The sequence below is a fragment of the Lissotriton vulgaris genome, chromosome 4_1, assembly GCF_964263255.1.
Source record: "Lissotriton vulgaris chromosome 4_1, aLisVul1.2, whole genome shotgun sequence".
NCBI classification, from domain to species: domain Eukaryota; kingdom Metazoa; phylum Chordata; class Amphibia; order Caudata; family Salamandridae; genus Lissotriton; species Lissotriton vulgaris.
Genome location: NC_141691.1, coordinates 882,170,684 through 882,189,586, shown reverse-complemented (window position 1 = coordinate 882,189,586; position 18,903 = coordinate 882,170,684). Strand labels below are relative to the sequence as shown.

The window sequence follows — 18,903 nt, the reverse complement described above, 5'->3', positions numbered from 1 at the left end:
TCCACCCTGTAATGCGAAATATTATGAGGATAATTCACAATTTAGCAGGATCAGCAAAAGATTTTGTATTGCCCTCATATGTGATATTTTCAGAGGCAAGGATGGCGTATACTATATCAGGCATTCATTTGTTTCATTAGAGGATTTTGGTCTTAGATTTGGTTGCATTTGAAAAATCCTATGAAACAAATAAATTATGACCAGACCAAACAATTTGCTTTTTATCTTTGGCCGCTCGGAGGTCAAGAAACAACATAATGATGCCATGATGTCTTGAAGAATGTGAGTTCTGCTTTCCCATGCTATACTGTCACATAGACCCTGAGACTGGAGCATCTGCGGGGTACAGGAAATGGGATTGGTGAAAAAAAGATCCACCAAACAGAGGAAAGGACATCCTTTATTGTTATTGCTGGAGAAGAAAAGGAGTGCTTTTCTTCTTGGGCTATCATGTAGGCATTTCTAATCCATAACAGAGACACCAGAACGCCACAGACAACAGAGGATTATTAGAATGGAGATCTCAGGATCCAAATATTCCCACATATTCATACAATCCGCACTACATGAACTGAAGATGCTGGTTTAACTCCATTGGTTACTCGCACGATCTCAGGCATGTGAAACATATTATAGGACAGCTTTTCACAGAAAGAGTAGCAGAAAACTTGGCTGCCTTTCTGCTACTCCCCCATGAGGATAATTGTACATTGTAAAAGCATTGCTTTTTCCTCACGAATTGTTCAGTGTAGAAGCATTGTTTTTTTCCATTTTTCATCAAGTGTCTCAAAGTGACACGCATTACAAATAATTATCAGGAGAAATGTAGTTTATTAATCATGAAGAAATTCGATTTATACAATTGATTTTCCAATTTTTCTGTAAATCTTAGTGTGTTTACAACAATCTGGTAACCCCACTCGTGAAGCCTGTCAAATTCTATGCCTGGTTCTGAATTTGAATGATTCTTTCAATAATCTGAAAATGTGAGTGGAAAACAGATTAAACACCTGCAATAAACCATTCTATGTCCATATCTGTAAATATAATCTTTGGCACCTCAGCTGTTCTAAACTATGTCAAGCTAGCAAAAGAGTGAAATCTAAGTTTTTTTTCTTTTTAAGTTGTTTAGATTGGTCTTTTGCAATCTATCCAATACAGCACGTTAATAAGAACAAGCTTTCGATCATTTAGAAAAACAAGTATTCATAACAGTGTTGTTGTAAACCTTTTACCCAGGGCCTCCCTTCCTTCCCACTCATCCCCTCTGCCTTGCCCAGCTTCCCCATCCCCCATTTCCTCAGTCTCACTCATTCGGTCCATCCAAGCACCAGATCCAGTACTTTCTCTAACATACTTCCAAATTCTCCCTCACCTTGTCACTCCTTCGGGAGAGCTTTATGTGCTATTCCTTCACTAGCGCCCACTTCAGCAAATCCCCCTGCCAAGCTTCCACCACTAGAGCTCTGGCCCTCTTCCTATGGATCGCTATGTGCCTGCTGGCCAGCACCAGACCCAGTGCCAGAATGTGCATTTTTTAAGGCTCCCTTTTTTGGGCGGCGGAGGATCACACCTAGCATGCATAGGGAAGCGGATTCCTAAGTCTTCTATCCTACTATGTGCACATGCAGCATCCGTGCCGTTCTTCAGTAGTCGGTTAACTGGGGGCATAACCAAGTTATATGTAGGAAGTCCGCTGACAGTTTCCCACATCTGCCGCAACCCATGGGCCTCGCCGAGTATATCTGTCTCGTTTGGCCAGTGGCTGATAGGTCTTATGCAGATAATGAAACTGTATCCGTTTAAACCTTGCACTGGGGGAGACCTGTCGAACCTGCTCGCAGATTCGTTTCCACAACTTCTCCAAGATCTTTTCTGGATAGTCTGCACTCTACCCTTTACCCTTTCTCACTTTGTCTATTGAGCCCCCTCTATCCTGCACCATTGCCTCCTACAGGTGTGTGATCTGGTGTCGACTGTGAGCATGCCAGCTTGAGGAACTGGCTCACTTCCTTGCACTTCCAAGGTTTTTCCTGAAAGAAGTGTCACACTCCCCGTGCCATGTGCGCCAGCATGGTATAGTGCAGGAACTGCCCTGGGCCAAGTCCAAACTTTTACTGAACCTGGGCAAATGAAACAGAACTATATTCAGATACAGGTCACCCACCCAGTTACAACCACCCTCTCTCCATTTCTCATATGCCTTATCAGCTATCAGGGTAGCAAAGGGTCGTATCACCCATATGGGCATATCTTCAGTGAAGGGGGCTCTTTTCAGAATCTTAATGACCACTCCCTGCCATACTCCCGCTGTCAACTGGATCAAATATGGGAAGTCCCTCAGGACTCCTTTTCCCATTTGCATAACTCTGGAATAGCATGTGGGTCATGAGTACCTGCCAAAAAAGTATTTTGGCAGTTAGGTCCATCGTCAAACCAGCTCACAACATGCTGGAGTTAAGTGGGCGCTTAATACAAGAACAAGTCTGGTAGTCTCAGTCCTCCCTCAGTCCAGGGGAGTTTCAGGATGCCCAGTTTTACTGGCTCCGTTTTCCCGCCCATCTCAGCCTACACCAATAGTCTGTCCAACTGGTTAAAAGTACACGCTGGGACCCGACGGAGCACATTCTGCAGCACATACAGGTAGGGCGGTAAAAATATAATTTTAGCTAAGAATACTCTTCCCATTATTGAGAGTGGAAGAGCAGTCCAGTACTTCACTAACCTTGTTAAACTGTCCAGCAGTCACCCAATATTCAGGTTGTATTGGGTCTTCGGACTGGAAGTCCCCCAGATCCCCAGGCACAGCGTCTTTTCCGTCTCCAGTTCTAGCCCCTATCTCATGCATTGGACTACCTTGGGGGAACAGTCTAAATGTGGCCCTATTGTTTCGCAATCAGGGGACCCCCGTTAATATCTCCATCTCTCCCAGGAGACAAGGCACCGAGACTTTCGGGTTGTGGAAGTATACCACGGTATCATATGCATACTTCGACACTACATGCCTAGTGGCCAAAAGGCAGCCTTCCCACAGCTCCAGCTTCAATCACAGCCGGCATGCCAATGGTTCCACCGCCGGCACAAAAAGCAGCGGAGACTGGGGGCAGCCTTATCTAGTACTTCTAACCAGCATCCACACCTCAGAGAAAAACCCTCCAGTGTGCACCGTTGCTCCTTGGGTCTGTGTACAACAGTTGCACCTATCCAATAAAGGCAGGTCAGAAATTCGAATTTTTCCTGTGGGGCGACGCTCCTCCGCCTTAGCCGAGAAGCTGCTGCTGATATATGCCAGTTCTGCTTCACTGGCTTAACAATGCTTGTTGTTAACTTACATTATTCTGTCACTACCTACTTCAGAGTTTTATGATTCCCATGCTATCTAACACACAATCCTGCCTCATCACTCTCCTTGTTGTCCATTCTAAGAAGTTTGCTGGTACGAAAAGTGAGAAGTAAGTGATTGTGGCCGGACTACTGCTGAAGAACAATCACAAAATCAACCAGCTACCCCGAATGTTCCACCAAAAGAGAATGAGATAACTCTTTGGGAATTAGAGTGAAGTTTAGTTTTAAATAGGTATATCTACTTACTATTTAATTAATTACTATTTGTTTGTAAAATAGGAGTGATCTGAATGTAAGAGGTGCTTTGTCAGTCCTAGTTACCCTCACCACAATGAAAGGGAAACCCCGAGTTGCTCCTTCAGGCCCCAGCTTTCCTAAACACACACTCAATCAATCAATCAATCAAGAAATTTGTATAGCGCGCTACTCACCCGGAGGGTCTCAAGGCGCTTGGGGGAGGGGGGTCTGCTACTGCTCGAACAGCCAGGTCTTGAGTTACTTCCTGAAGGAGAGGTGGTCTTGGGTCTGACGGAGGTGGATGGGGAGGGAGTTCCACGTCTTGGCTGCCAGGTAGGAGAAGGATCTTCCTCCCATGGTGGCTCTTCGGATGCGTGGGACGGCGGCGAGGGCGTGGCTGGTCGAGCGTAACTGGCGGGTGGGAGTGTAGAAGATCAGGTGGTTGTTGAGGTACCTGGGGCCCAGGTCGTGGAGAGCCTTGTGTGCGTGGGTGAGGAGTCGGAACGTGATTCTCTTGTTGACGGGAAGCCAGTGCAGGTCTCTCAGGTGTCCGGAGATGTGGCTGTGACGGGGGATGTCCAGGATGAGTCGTGCGGAGGCGTTCTGGATGCGTTGGAGTCTTTTCTGTAGTTTGGCTGTGGTTTCGGTGTAGAGGGTGTTTCCGTAGTCCAGTCGGCTGGTGACGAGTGCCTGGGTGACCGTCTTCCTGGTTTCGGTGGGGATCCATCAGAAGATCTTAGGGAGCATGCGTAGGATTTTGAAGCATGAAGATGAGACGGCGTTGACTTGTCTGGTCATCGAGAGGGAGGAGTCCAGGATGATGCCCCGGTTGCGTGCGTGGTCCGTTGGTTTGGGTGCGCTGCCCAGGGCCGGGGCCACCAGGAGTCGTCCCAGGCAGAGGGAGATGGTCCTCAATTCTTGGAAAGGAAAGTTTTCATCCACAGATAACACAGTTGTTATAGTACGTGCCTCCCTTGGGCCTCTCTCTGTTGGGAGGTCATCCAGTTTTCCCAGACCCAACAATGACCTATTTTCCTAAGACCGGTTTTAAGAAGCATAATGCACCAATAAATCCTTGGACCTAGTTCTAGGAACATGTTTATGCACTGAATGATACCTCTGCTACTTCACGTAATGCCCTTAGCAGTCCAGGCAAACTTTTTTGGGCAGCAAATTTTCCCTTTTTTCTGCCTATGTGTTGAAAGACATGCATCTCTAAAACATACCGCTGTCATTACCCACTTCTATTGCATAAGACAACACATTCCATCCACCCATAAAGGAGCCTCATGATGGTGTCTCATGATTTACTTGAGGTACTTTCTTGCAGACCATAACTAGAGGCTTTTTCTTTTAATTCAAAGTTTTGTTTTTCTGTGGTGTCTCACTCGGGTAGATGCAGACATTACAGTGTAAGCCGTAGCATGAGGATTTGCTTTTGTGCATTTTAAAGGATCAAGGACTTGGCTAGTTAAGAGCGAGAAAAGAGGTTAGATCTAGTATACTTGTTCTTATTACACAGATGCATCTTTTAACCACTAGGGGTCACTGTTAACTTTCCCCCCCATTTTAGGTCTTTTCTAGGCAGCACTTGCGCTGTCCCTTCCAGACATGCCATTTTCAGAATATGGGCACAAAGCTCCGCCCACTTTCCTCCCGTCTTTTTAATTGGCTCCTGCCCCTGTCCTTTGTAAATGGTGGCTTTTCATTTGTCAGTAGGCTTAGTAGTCCCTCCTTAGTACTGCTGGTCTCTTCTTGTAACCCCCCATGTGGACATCTCCTGTTACATGTGGTGTTACTCCCTAGGATTTAATTACAGCCTCAGAGCACTATTTTCTTAAAGGGCTGCAGGCAGGACCCGCGCTTGGTCCTAGGAAAGGCGGACAGTGGTTACTTTAGTCACTAGCACATCTCACATTTATATGAGACCTTCTACAAATTTCCCTTTATCCGCTCCACACAGAGTACAACCTAATCCGGAATGAATATGATCATTCTTTTGTCACATTTCAAAGCTACTAATTGATATATGGACATAGATTTTTGAATGTACTCACAGTACTGTCTTGCATGCAATGCATTATGGGTAGGGTAGATTTACCTTATCTTCTGCAGGGTGGAGTACCATATGTGACCAAAAAAGTTCCCATGGGACCTCTTCTGGCCACATATGGTACTGCATCCTGCAACATGGCTAGGTAAAAACCATTGGCATGTATAATGCCAATAAATCTAACTTTGCAGGGTACAGTAATATATGTAGCCAAAAAAGTCCCATGGGACCTCTTTTTGCCACATTTGGTACTAGACCATGCAACATGGCTAGGTAAAAGACCTTGGAATTTATAATGCCAATAACTCCAACTAATGCGAGACTGATTGCAATTTCAATGCAATAGGTCTCTCATTTGTTAAAGATAGAGCTGTTGGATGATGAAAATGTCAATGTTTTATACTTTTGCATTTCTATACCATTGGCAAAAGTGGAATGCAAATATAATAACTCCACTGCAAATAACAAAAAACGAAAGTAAAAAAACATTGTTATTCTCAGCGCCAACAGTTCTTAACTTATTTATTTATTTATTTATTTTTTAAACCTTTATTGGAAAACGAGCAGGAGATACTAGTGGTACATTCACAAAGCCATACAATTAGTCATAGATGGTGCAATGCAGCAATAGACTTCAAGGAACCAGGTGTCATGTCCAGGCAAAATACAGTAGTAGACATCAATGGAAATTCATATAACAACATTAATTGCTTGTCGTGCAACGCATCATCACAGTACAGTAGGCAACAGTAGGCGTATGGGCCCGTAGCTCATACTCGGAAAGGAAGGGTGAGAAAGAGCAACATAGTACACTCCGAGCCACCACTCAGCATTTGATCAGATGAGAGACCCCCAGCACCAACACACGAAAAGCAGTTAGTGACCCATCAAGCCACCCACATGGACAGCGCAGTGTAACTCACCCAATCAGCAGACCAATAGAAGAAAGCAACAACGCCATTAACTTTAACAAATACGAGACCTATTGCATTGCAAATGCTTGTATGTTCTTGACAGTAAAGAAAAATACTTGAAATGGAGACTGGTTTGTTGCTTTATTTACTATGCTTTAGATTACATTTGGAAATGTTAGGCAGTCGATGGGTTGCCAGTCCCCAGAGGATGGCACACCTTCATGCTGCAGTGACTATGGTGATGAAAGCTACCCACGAGTAATGAATCTATGCATTGTTTCATATACACATTCATATATATGAGCCAGTCAGTTTCATCAACACAAAACACAGGGAAATTAGATTTTTGGCGGTGTACCAGCAGAGAAACAATGATTACCTTCTTTCCTTAGATCAACAGGTCATGAATGCCGTTCCTGAGAAGCAGTAAATAATTATATTTAGAATACAATTTATCGGCTGTGTCTAGAGGATGGTTTACATATTCACTGATAATTGTGTTGCAGTGCATAAGCCTACAACCACCAACCTAGTGCTTTTCCTACCACTATACACAAAATATGAAAAACACATGTTTATATTACGACAAATACAATACATCCAATAGTGATTGTTCCAGTTTGCCCTGAATCCGCACACTGAAATTGGCATCTTGGAGAGGAGCTGCTCAGCTTCTCAGATTTCCATCTCCCTCGTTTCCTTATTTATATTTTGCTCGTTTTGCTTCCTTCTGCTTTTGATTAGAGTTGCTTTAGTTTAGGTGCTTTTCATGATCTAATTGTGTTCTTCTTAAAGTATTCGGGTTTTTTTCTCCATAAGGGGGCTTTTCACAAATGTACGCGTGTGTCTGCGACTGGCTTGGTTTGCCATACAGAGAAGAAGTGCAGTGGGTAAGTGTATCTCCTTTTATAAAATTTGTAGTTATAATCATAATACTGAAGTACCTTTTTCAGATTATTGTTAGATGACGAGCATATAACTTCTATTATGTCTCATTATTTTATCCCCATAGCTCTGTCAATTTTGTGAATTACCGTCTCACTATTCTCACGGCATCGTGTCCTCTTTTATGAATGTTCAGTTTTCCCCAGTGCTCCAATGCCTTTAGGAAAGTGTTTCATTATGGCTGGGGGAGGGGGCTTGGCAGGGGGGCGGATATGTTTCTCTGTGATGTTGCAAGTGCTTAGTTTGTAAAAAAATATAAAAACATTTAAGGGTCGTCGGCAGGAGGACACTTAAGCTTGCACCATCCATTGACCCTACCAGCGCGGCCAACGACACTATCAACACAACTACTAACCATCCCACTCTTAACCCTATGACAATTTATTCTATTCCAGGCCCCCAAATCTATAGGAATAGCTTGGATGGCACGTATTAGTCATTAGTAATGTATATTGCATTAATAAACGACTGTCATAAGTGCCGATGCTGACTATTAAGTGCCCAGCACCGGAAATCACCGGCTTAAATTAAGCACTAGTTTTCGGCCATGGACGTCATTTAGGGGTCGCCTGGGGTCACAGCTCCGATGCCTAACTTGCTGTTAGGGTCCCCTGGTAGTCTCTTTGTGACCCTGAACTCACAGGTGGCAACATCAGTGCACAGGGATTTTCTGTCCATTTTTCACTATATCTCATTATTCACTAAAAGTGTAAATTCAAGTTGGATCACAATAACGTGGAATAGACCTTTGATCGCTGGAAAGGTAAGTACAAAATGCATTTAAATGTATGTCGTGGGCTTGTGGGTGAGAGTGAGTGACAGTATGAGTGAGTGAGTGAAATTAACGTGGTGTTATGCTTGCAAAACTGTTTTAGACCCAGGGGTACGAAAGGTAATTCCTGTCTTATAGAGGCAACCTCTGGTAAAAGAATGGTGCTGGCTTAGCCTGACAGACACCTGTGACAAGCTATGGGCAGCACATTGGAGCTAATTCTTAGAATAATAAGCACCCATGGTAAATTACTGTTAGTGGCATACTAGAAGTACTGCTGGTGCTAGTACATTTGAGGTATTTCTTGGCACAAAGGAGGGAGCCTGACTTATGGGAGAGGGGCAAGTATGACAAAACGCCATTATAAGATACTGAGGTCATTTTGTACAATAAAGGTCACCTATGATATATAGATAGCGTAAATGGAAACATTCTGGCACAGGAATATTGGAACACCCATCGTATAAAGTGCCTCAATGACAAAATGCTGTTCCTGGTACAATGGATCTAATTGTTTATGTATGGTGGCACAGTTTAAAAAAAAGGGATCTATACCTAGGGAGCATCAGGTTTTATTAGCTTGGCACACCATGATAGGATTTGAAAATGTAATGAGTGCCATTTCAGAGCCTATGGCATTTTAGCAAATGTATTTGAAAATTGTGCTTTCAAATGCATTACATGACCACATTCGTTTCACAATTTTCTTGGGCGAGCAGAGAACCTGTTAGTAGTGGGCTGGCTGTTTGGCTTCGCTTGCTCACTGCAGTACAGGCTGAGATTTACTTCCTGAAAAATTCAAAGATCAAATCAGCATAGGTGGCATCTAACATAGATGTTTGTGATGTCATCGTGGTTAAGGTTATACGACATGAGTTCCTTGGGAACAAAATAGTATCAAGGGTCATGTGACATCACTTTCTGTGATTCCATTAAGGGCCAATGGCCTATGATGTCACTTCTGCTACCTCTGGCATTTTGATGAATTGACGCCCATGATGTCGCTATTCTGGTGACAGGTCTCTCATACCTGGGTCAGAAACCAAGATCTCAGTTAGTTGCACCAGCAGATCTCTGCTACGTAGCCCTCATAGAGGGAAACTGAAACTCTGCACCAATTGTTCAAACGTGTGCTTTGTAAAAGCTGCACCATTGTACGCGAGGGAGTGGCCTTTCAGGATAACCAGTCATGTGTCACCACCCCTCTTCCAAGGCATCCATTTAGGCAACGGTGTCTGCAGCCTTTGTCTCAGACATTGTATCAAGGAACTCACAACAATTTTAATGGCATCCTCAACTGTCCTTGAACACAAGGGCTGATTCTGCTCATGAAATTGTAACTCAGAGTTCAGCCAGATTTCTACACACTATATAGAAAAAAGCATTATTAGCATATATTTTATACACATAGCACAGTCTCTTTTCTACTGTAGCACTAGGTATGTCTTGTTACCTGATACTGGAATATTTCCCATTCTAAGGCTCCACAGGCTTCTTAGACTCTACCTCAGAGTCTTCTGCGGTCTTAAAGTTCACATTAATGGCACATCCCCAGCTTTTTTATGTGACATGCTGAAATATGGCCCTGGCAGGAACAGCATGCTTAGAAATCTGCCTGATGTGCATTGGTGGAGGAACAAGGTAGATGGTAAACATGTTCAAGCACCAGCAAATAATCAAAATGGTAAAAAGATTTTGCTTGCATGTACTTTTGCGGGTGGCTAAAGCTTTTTCAGATGTAGAGAAAGGAACTGAGTAAGAGTAGAAAGTCAGCATGGGCTCAGCTATTCATATGGACATACTTCATCTTGCCTTTTGGCTGATATAGCACATTTTGGTTCCTTCTGTCACTGTCGAAAAAGGCCCAGTGGGTTCATAGAAGTGAGGCTTATGGGAGTTCATGCTTATAGAGACGGGGGTGATGGAGTATGCAGTTTCCACATTGAGTAGCGTGAATTGTATAGCATATTAATTACTTTCTTATGCTGTGCAAAATATTCCACCTTTAACTCCACGATTTGAGAACACTATACTTATTATGGAGTATCTTGGCACCCTCAAGTGATCTATCTGATGTTCTGAGAAATTTGACCTACTGTCTTTTGTCAAAAAACATTCAACAAACATAATTCTCAGGGTAATGTACTAACGTCATGTCAGATGAACCCTTCACAGTCTCGAATTGTTCCTGGTGAAGTGTCACATATGTACAACACTTTGAGCCCAATTCACAAAGTTGATCTTGGGTTGATGCGGCTTACTCAGATGCTTAGGTGTACGTTACACTAGACTATCCAGGCCTGATTCTCAGAGTTTTTTTGTCAGTAGTTCAGAAGTTGAACAAGCTTAATCAAAAAAATCATGACATCTTTCAAAAGTGAATCACCCTCTGGAGTATGGCACACTTACTAACAGACAAGGCTTTGTGAATCAGACCTTTTTTCCTATACAATGATCATTTTGGGGCACTGAATACCTTAAAAATGGTTGCTTGTTATGTTCTGTGACACTGATGCTCCAAATTACTGTCACAGAGTAGATGCCATGGTGTTAAAAAGTCCTACTTAGGATTGCCTTACCCACCTCTGACTTATGATAAGTACCATTGACGTTCAGCCCAAAGGGAAAAACAGAACTTTTGATGTAAGATTTTAAATATTCAGTCTTGTGAAACACCTCTAACAACAACTGAATTTGCTCTTTCTAATCTTATCAAGACATTGTAATCAGGCAACGTCCCATGTGGCTGACAAAAACATCCTGAGGATGCCTCCTCCTGGGTGCTATCCTGACTTAATATTGTTAGTTTAGTTTTAATCATGTGCTTTGACACTCGCCCAATAAGCCCATTGTGTTTTCTGTCTTTCAACCTAACTGCTAAGGTGTACCTGCCTCTAATTTGGTGACATACAAGGAGATGAGTGTCATGATCAGCAGACAGCACTCAACTGTGATGACAGGACTGACGAAGAGACACACTTCAATGAACCTCTTGAGTATGTGATTCTTCAGTCAGGAGAGTGCAGTGGTGCTTGCAGGGTGTGGGAGAAGCTTGATGTGAGGTTTCAAGTCTTCTGTGCATGCACTAATGAAGAACATGGATAGAGTAAGAACAGAGTGCAAGCCACAGGGCACCACAGGTCTCTCACTTGCAATGGTGGCAACCATCTTGGATTTGTGGAGTACAAGTTCTCTGTGTTTAAGGTTATTCTTTACAAGGCAATTAAGATACCTAGTTGCTGCAGCTGGATTCCTGTTGCCATCGTTGGAATAAAAAAGATTGGCTTGGAGATATGAAATAATTTCGTATTCAGGGAAGTATTCTGGGATAGCTCTGCTTTTAAGGATTTAGATTTTGATGTTTTATATATTTTTTTCAGGATTCATACTTTCCTGAGGATATGAACTCTACCCTGCACTATTTTCTCAATAAGCAGAGCAAGAAGGATCCTCATTTCTTTAAACTTATTTATGTTTTCTTACTCACAAAATGGTTCTAAGTTATTGATTGCGTTGGGGTGATGACTGCTCGCTGTCAGAAAGGAAGGTTTAATAATATGTGTATTTCGTATATTACAGTGGATGAACTTGTTACAGGAAGAATCTTTCAAAGCCAAACATAATTTACAAATTACTGAAGGTAGTTCATGACATAGACACAAGTATTGTAGTTTGTATTATTCCCTTGTATCAGTAATAGAGATTCAATTTACATTTCACCTCTAAGAAGTGTCTGAGCTTCAACCTATTATGGGAAGTTAGAAATTCAGAGATTTTCACAAGGTATATCATGTGCCATATTGGCGTTATTGATTCGGAACTTGAAAGCTGAAATAGTAAAATAGGTATTTCTCTTTCTAAATAGCAATTCAGATCAGGCTGAGACCAGCTTTAAGAATGGGCATAGTGAAGATATCCATTGTCTCTGTATCGCTCTTTTATCCTAGTCCCATTTCCCGTGCCTGCTGCTGGCCAGCATAGTACTCCTTGCGTAGTTATCAGTTGGTTGGTGAAGAGAGGTGATTTAAAGTGTTCTGTCTGCTCCAGACTGTCATTATAGTGCAAATCTGACAATGAGTTCCATTTCTTCCCAGATTTTTGGGACTTCAAAATACACCTAAATTCTGCCATATTTATAATTGTTTCTTGCAGAGTTATCTGAAGTCAAGAACACTGCAGCAGGGCAATTGTATGACATTGTGCTGATCTGAAAGTAAATATATATATGTTTGGAAAGGGACCTCTTAGTTTCAATAATTGAACAAACGTTTTAAGCAATGAACTTGTTAAGCAACTGAGGACATTGCTTTAGTTATGAGAAGGCTCTTGAGATTCCTGGAGAGTTAACAGTTTGCAGGTGATACCTTTATTTAAGTGAACACTTTCGGCAGGAGTTTTTCTAATGCCAGAATTGTATTATTATTTGCAGATAGTGCTGCCCATGTGACATTATCCCATCGTAAGTAATTAAACCAATAATGAATCCGGATTAATTTAACACATAGTGTTCACTTGCTACTTTTAAATATGATTTATTGCAACAGTGGAAAATGTTCTCTTAAATTTCTGTATGGATTCGCTTGGTACAATAAATACACCCTTTGGACACTATTACAATTGAAGTGTTGTTTATGAATGTATTACAGGATGTAGACACAATATATCTCACACAAGACACAAGAGAACTGAATTTACAAGACTTCAGCCATCTCGACCATAGGTAAGCAGTGTTTCATTTGTCAGCCATATTTCAACAAATGTCTGCATAGATTCAAGTGATGATTTGTATATTAATTATTGAACCATATTTACAGTGTTTAGTATCGAACTTCCTTCTAAAAAGCATTGATTTCCACCTTTCTAAGATGTTTTCACCAATGTATTGGAAACATATTATTAGAATATAGAAACCTGTATAAAATAATAATGAGAAAGAAAATGTATGTCCTAAATACATAGGAGTAGTGCATTATTCTTTTATTTTCTGTAGAAAGAGACTCAAAGCATTCATGCAAATGTAGAAGATTAATGATATATATTTAAACGTATGCCACAATGACTAGATAATTAGAATTTTATTCACTTTAAATTGAAGGAGTATACGCTTTATTGTGATGTAGCTATACATGAATAAGTACAATCTTGATTTTGAAAGTGGATTGAGAATGAAGTATAATAACACAGGCGTTCAGATGAGTACTTATCCTACACACAGTGAGTTGCTTGTTCATTGAACAGCACCTCCTAGGAAATGAGTGGTTTACTAATTTAAAAAAGCCCAAACCACCGATCAGCATTCAGTGTGTCTTTTCTACCTTTGCTTTAATGTTTTAAATTTGTTATTCTAAGGTGTCCAAGTACTCCTTGTTTGTCCGCAAAAGATAAACATTATCATGTGACGAAAAACGAAGAAGTTGGCATGACAAAATCAGCCTGCTCTTAAAAACGTAAATCATCTCCACACAGTTCTTGGGCTCCTCTTCAGTTATAATGCAATCCCTGGTTAAAAGCAAACACTGGAGCCTATCTTGACATCTTAGTGTTGCCACTTGTTCAGTAAATTCATAGGCATTTTGCTTGAAATGTAAGATTCTGGTAGTGTCATACCCTTGAACTTGACTATAAATTATTGAGGACAACCCAATATTCATTGATTACAAGCATTCTAATGGCTGTTGTGCACTTACTTTCTCCCAGTTTTATACTTGACATCACTGTACCTAAACCCGTCCAGCAGAAGGGACCCTGCTGTTATTCCTGGCAATTTTGAACCAAAAATTATAGTTTTAAAAGAGTCTTACTTCATCAAGCACTCAAGTGCTGAATGTTTTCACTTCTCATTTTGCTCAGAGCAAGCAAATTATTGTATTCTTGAGAATTTATTGTATTGGGCTGTACATAGAGTTGCTTAGAAAAGGACCAGCAAGTTATAGTTAGTTATAGTTATTGATTTATGTAGCGCTGGATCACCCATGAGGGTATCTCGGCGCTTAGGCTGTGGAACCCTTCCTGGCTCTCCCTGTGAGTGGTGGAGCCAGGCATCCCAGCGCTGGTGGGGCCGTTGTGGAGATTAAGCAAGCTATTGCCCAGAGTTACAGCTTGGGGCCCATGATTAGAGAAGGCGCTGAAGCGAGAATTATCGAGTCCGCAGACATTGATCCTAGACCCTGCCGCGTGGGGAATTGAACCCTGGTCCCGGGCCTGATCTCTGCTTCAGGGTCTGCCGCCTCTAACCAGTGAGCCACACTTCTCCAGAAAGCTATATACAATTTTATAAGGGATGAATTGGCAGCACTAAGAAATGAAAGTGTGGTGCAGATATTTTAATCAAAACCAATGCTAAATGATGCAAAGTGGTAATCCTGAAGAGGGACTGCTGTAAATGATCAGAACTGCTATAGGAAATCAAATTCCCGTTTTATAGAGACTTTAAAAAAAAGCTGTTTATGATTTTTAAAACTATATAATCAAGGGTTATCAGATGAGTAGTTAATGGACAACTTTTCAAACCGATTACCATTGACCACTGCTGTTGTATAGGATAGCAAAGATATACACACCTCTAGATTGGCCCCATTTGGAAGACGTTTTTAAACACACAGCCGGTATTTATGATCTGTGTAACCTGTTTACTGTTACCAATATGTAGAGTAAACCAAAGACGTAGTAACTCATCTCTAGAATGTGAAAAGTTGCATTCCGGTAAATCTGAATAGTATAGTATGACATATCTTTTAAAAATGAACCAAGTGAAGGACTTTCTCTTACTGGAGACAAGGCAGTATCCTACACTTACAAAACTATTAATAACAACATGCTTGCTATCCTCTTAATATTAAGGACGGCCTGGGAGATCGATGCTGGTATGTTTGAGGATCTTGACTGTGAGGCGGCTTTGATGTTGCAGAGAGAAGTAGCTATTAGATCTCAACTGCGTCTTATCCAATTTAAGATCCTACATAGGATCTACTACGACAGGGCCCACCTGCATAAAATATGTAGAGGAGCCTCACTGAACTGTTTGCATTATGGGAGAGAATAGGAGACTTTGTCCAGACACTATGGTGATGCCCAGCCATACAGATGTAGTGGTTCTTAGAGGCGCAGATACCAGAAGACCCCAAATATGTCCTTTTGGGGATACCTAATCATGTTGACATGTCACAAATGAAACTGTTATTGTGTAACTTTGGTTTAGTTGTGGCCAAAGAAGACTTGGCTACGCGATGGGGAATTTCAGAAGAGCCTAAGCTCACTTAGGGGAGTAGGAGCATGGACTTGTTTATGGTGGCCGAAAGGGTAACTTATAGGAGCATGGGGTGTCCTCACAAATTTACCAAAATATAAGGATTTGGATTAAATATTATAGCCTTGAGGATGATGTCGATTTTGCTGCAGGGTCTGCTTTGTGACTACATTATATAACCAATGATAACCCTCCTTTCGCTATGAGGATTATAACTGTGTTAATGTCTCCTCTCTTGCTCAAATTGTCCAATTATACTGTATTTCCTGCTGTATTGTTGCCTAATCGCCATTTTTCCATGTTTCATCTGTGTACCCACCAGTACCCCTTGTGTTAATGTGCATAAAATAAAAAAATGAACCACGTTTGAGTGAATTTAGCTATTTTATTAAAAAAACACTGTAAGGTACTGGATAAATACAGTTGAGTTTATACTAACCTGGAATTACTTCATCTATAGTGGTACTCTGTAAGAGGGTCAATTGTGATGGGAGCTCCTTTTGTCCTGTCATTAACTCAGTTTTATATATGGCTGGTGGGAGAAGATGTTGTCCATGGTTCCATGTACCATGTCCAAATTACCATTATACGTATTTTATGATGTACCTGCAAATGTGAATGGTATGAACATTATTTATACGCAATAGTGTACATGCACATTGTATGTGACAAAAATACTATTTTGTTACTGATGGAGAAGCAAAATATTTCCTATTGGATGCTGGGTGTGGCTGCTACAACTGAAATATTTTTCTAGTATTGTATGTGAAAATTCACTCATTTTTGTAGCTTTTGTTTTAATGGTCTCAATAATTTCACATCCACTCGATTCCTGTTGTTGCATCCACTCAGACTGATTTGCAGAATGTCGCTCATTATATTAGGGCCTTTCATTCAATCTAATGTGGAAGCACACTAATGCTCGACTTAATAATAATCATTGAACATTTCTTTTTTCTTATGTTCAAGATTACCATCTAGTTTCTTTTGTCATTTTACAAACTTCTATAGTTATTTAAAACAAGGCAAGTTACTCTATCAAACAATTTGAAAATGTATCTCAAAGGCCTTTAGTCAGGAGAGGAAACCTCTGCCTTTCTTTTAACATACATCAATATGCATAAATGCTCAGAATTGGTTGCTGGGTCCACCCCAGGTTCTAGAGGAGTGGCCATATTGAAGGTGGCATTCCTGGAATGTCTGTGAGAGGCACATTATTCATATGTTCTGGGGTTGCCCAGCTATTAAGGCATACTTGTTACGGTGTATGGGAGCTTGGTCGTGTGGTGGGAGAAAGCGTTACTAAAGATCCCAAATATATTTTGCTAGATTTACCGGGAGATGTGGAGGTTCCCAGGGCACACCTCCTCTTTTGTAACCTGGGGTTTATAGAGCAATGTGGCATGCCATAGGGGTGCACTCGAGGCCCGACCCTGAAAGGAAGGAGAAAGGGGATGGATATATAAATTCCATGACCATGAAAATTCTACAAAATCTGGGGGGATGCCTACAACACTACAACTTGCACCTCCCAATGGATGCCATGAGTCTGCCAACATGACCTACCATTCCTATGTGTGTCGGGTGTTGTCTTAGCTATTATTGTATTTCATCCTGTCTGATGCTGCACTTTGTTGCTGTATGTTCGACCTGGGTCGGCGGATTTGTGTGTTTATGCCTCCTCTGATGTTTTGTACTTGTTTCGGGGGTGAGTTCGCACCCTAATTTACTGTTTGATGGAATTGAAAATGAACAAAGAAAACAAAATAAAAATATTTTTTTTAAAAAGAATTTGATGCTGAATTAGCTAATTTGAAGATTGATGCTCACATTAGAACTATGACTATCGGGATCTGATATAATGATATTTTTCCAACTGGAAGACCTTGAATGCCAAGGTCATGGGACAGCTGAGGCCTAAGACTAGAACGAATGTATTAAGGGTACACTTAGCCTGCTTTGTCTGATATAAGAAGTACTTAACATAAAGCTTTAGAAATACACAGCCGACAAAGGAGATGGAACGTTCATTATTCACATACATTTTGTAACACAAATATCTTGATTCTCTAGCTGTCTCTAAAGTCTCATTACAGGATAACTAGTTTCAATGGATTATTTAATAAAGTCCAAATTTTGTGACCTGCAAGAAAAAATAAACACGTCATAGCAACGAAGAAGGTTGTAGAATACACAAAGATTTTTCAGGATCTAAGTTGAAAACATATTTGTTTGCGTACCTCTATATCTTGTTTCTTAGGTCGTATTTACCTCATAAGTAAACTGACTGAATAGGAGAAAGAGGTTGTGTTTTGGATTCCATTGCACCTATTAATGATAGTTTGTCCCAGCCAGCATGGATTTATATTTGTAAAGTAAAGTTAGATAAACCTAAATAAAAGTCAGAATTGTGTGTGGGATTTACTAGTTAGTGTATCAATACTATGAGCGTTAGGATGGGGGAATATTATGGTAAAATGGGTCTAGAACTGACTGTGCCCTAGGTCACAGTGTGGTGATTAGTTAAGCTTTTTCTTGCCATACTAGTGTAGAAGCATAATCAATTACCTGTCTTTTGCTCCTTAATACTTTGCAAAAAAAGATGGAAGCACAAAACAAGTGGAAAAGTTGGAAAAAGAATTTGAGAAAGCTTTAGCAGTAGGTCGGGAGGTGCACGGTTCAAAGCAATATGGCCCAGTTCTAGAACGATACTGAGCCATTAGGCTGTATTGTATTGATGGAAAGTCTACTTTGAACATTGTATTGAACTCACTATCTTTCACAGGATTCTTAAAATATTATGACTTCTTCTGAAACTGCACACATGCAGATGTTGCTTACACGTTCCCAAGAAGATACCCTATCCATAGCTTCTATCCAAAGAACTTTCAAGTGATCCACTGTGGACTGCTTGCATATATTGATTGGTTAGCAGTTTGCACAGGGAGGTAAGAAGGAAGAAAAAGTGACCACACCCATTTAACCTTTCAAGTGAAGCAATCACAGCGTGACCTTTGTGATTCTCTGTAAAACTGCACGCTGCAGTGCCTTTCCTTGATTTTACTCTCTAGAACTGTAAGGTTAAAACCTAGAAATTTACAGCTGTTTTAGGTTTCCTCTTGCATATCTTTTTCGGACATCCGGTTCTTGGTGGAAATAGTAGACAGTGTTATATCACTTGATCAAAATGCATATTGTGTATGAAATTGGAATGAGTGCGTTGTCCAGTGATACGTTATGGATCAAGCAAGATGAAAGTGATAGGGTTGAAATCTTTTTTCCTATTATATTTGAAGCCTTTTGCCGTGCTTCTAGGCAGGAAGCAGTGTAGAGGGGGTACTGTCAGGCTTTGATGCACATCAAAAGACTTATTAAATCAAGAACTAGGTAA

General features: G+C 41.1%; 1 protein-coding gene across 2 annotated transcripts in view; it reads left to right on the top strand.

Annotated features, from left to right (window-relative positions):
• Positions 1–18,903, top strand: part of CARMIL1 (capping protein regulator and myosin 1 linker 1) — a 994,750-nt gene that overhangs the window by 442,011 nt on the left and 533,836 nt on the right. For both annotated transcript variants that reach the window (XM_086965173.1, XM_086965172.1), the window contains exons 7-8: positions 7,369–7,439; positions 12,913–12,986. In XM_086965173.1, the coding sequence (XP_086821299.1) occupies positions 7,369–7,439; positions 12,913–12,986 (145 nt within the window). The remainder of the gene's footprint in view (positions 1–7,368; positions 7,440–12,912; positions 12,987–18,903) is intronic.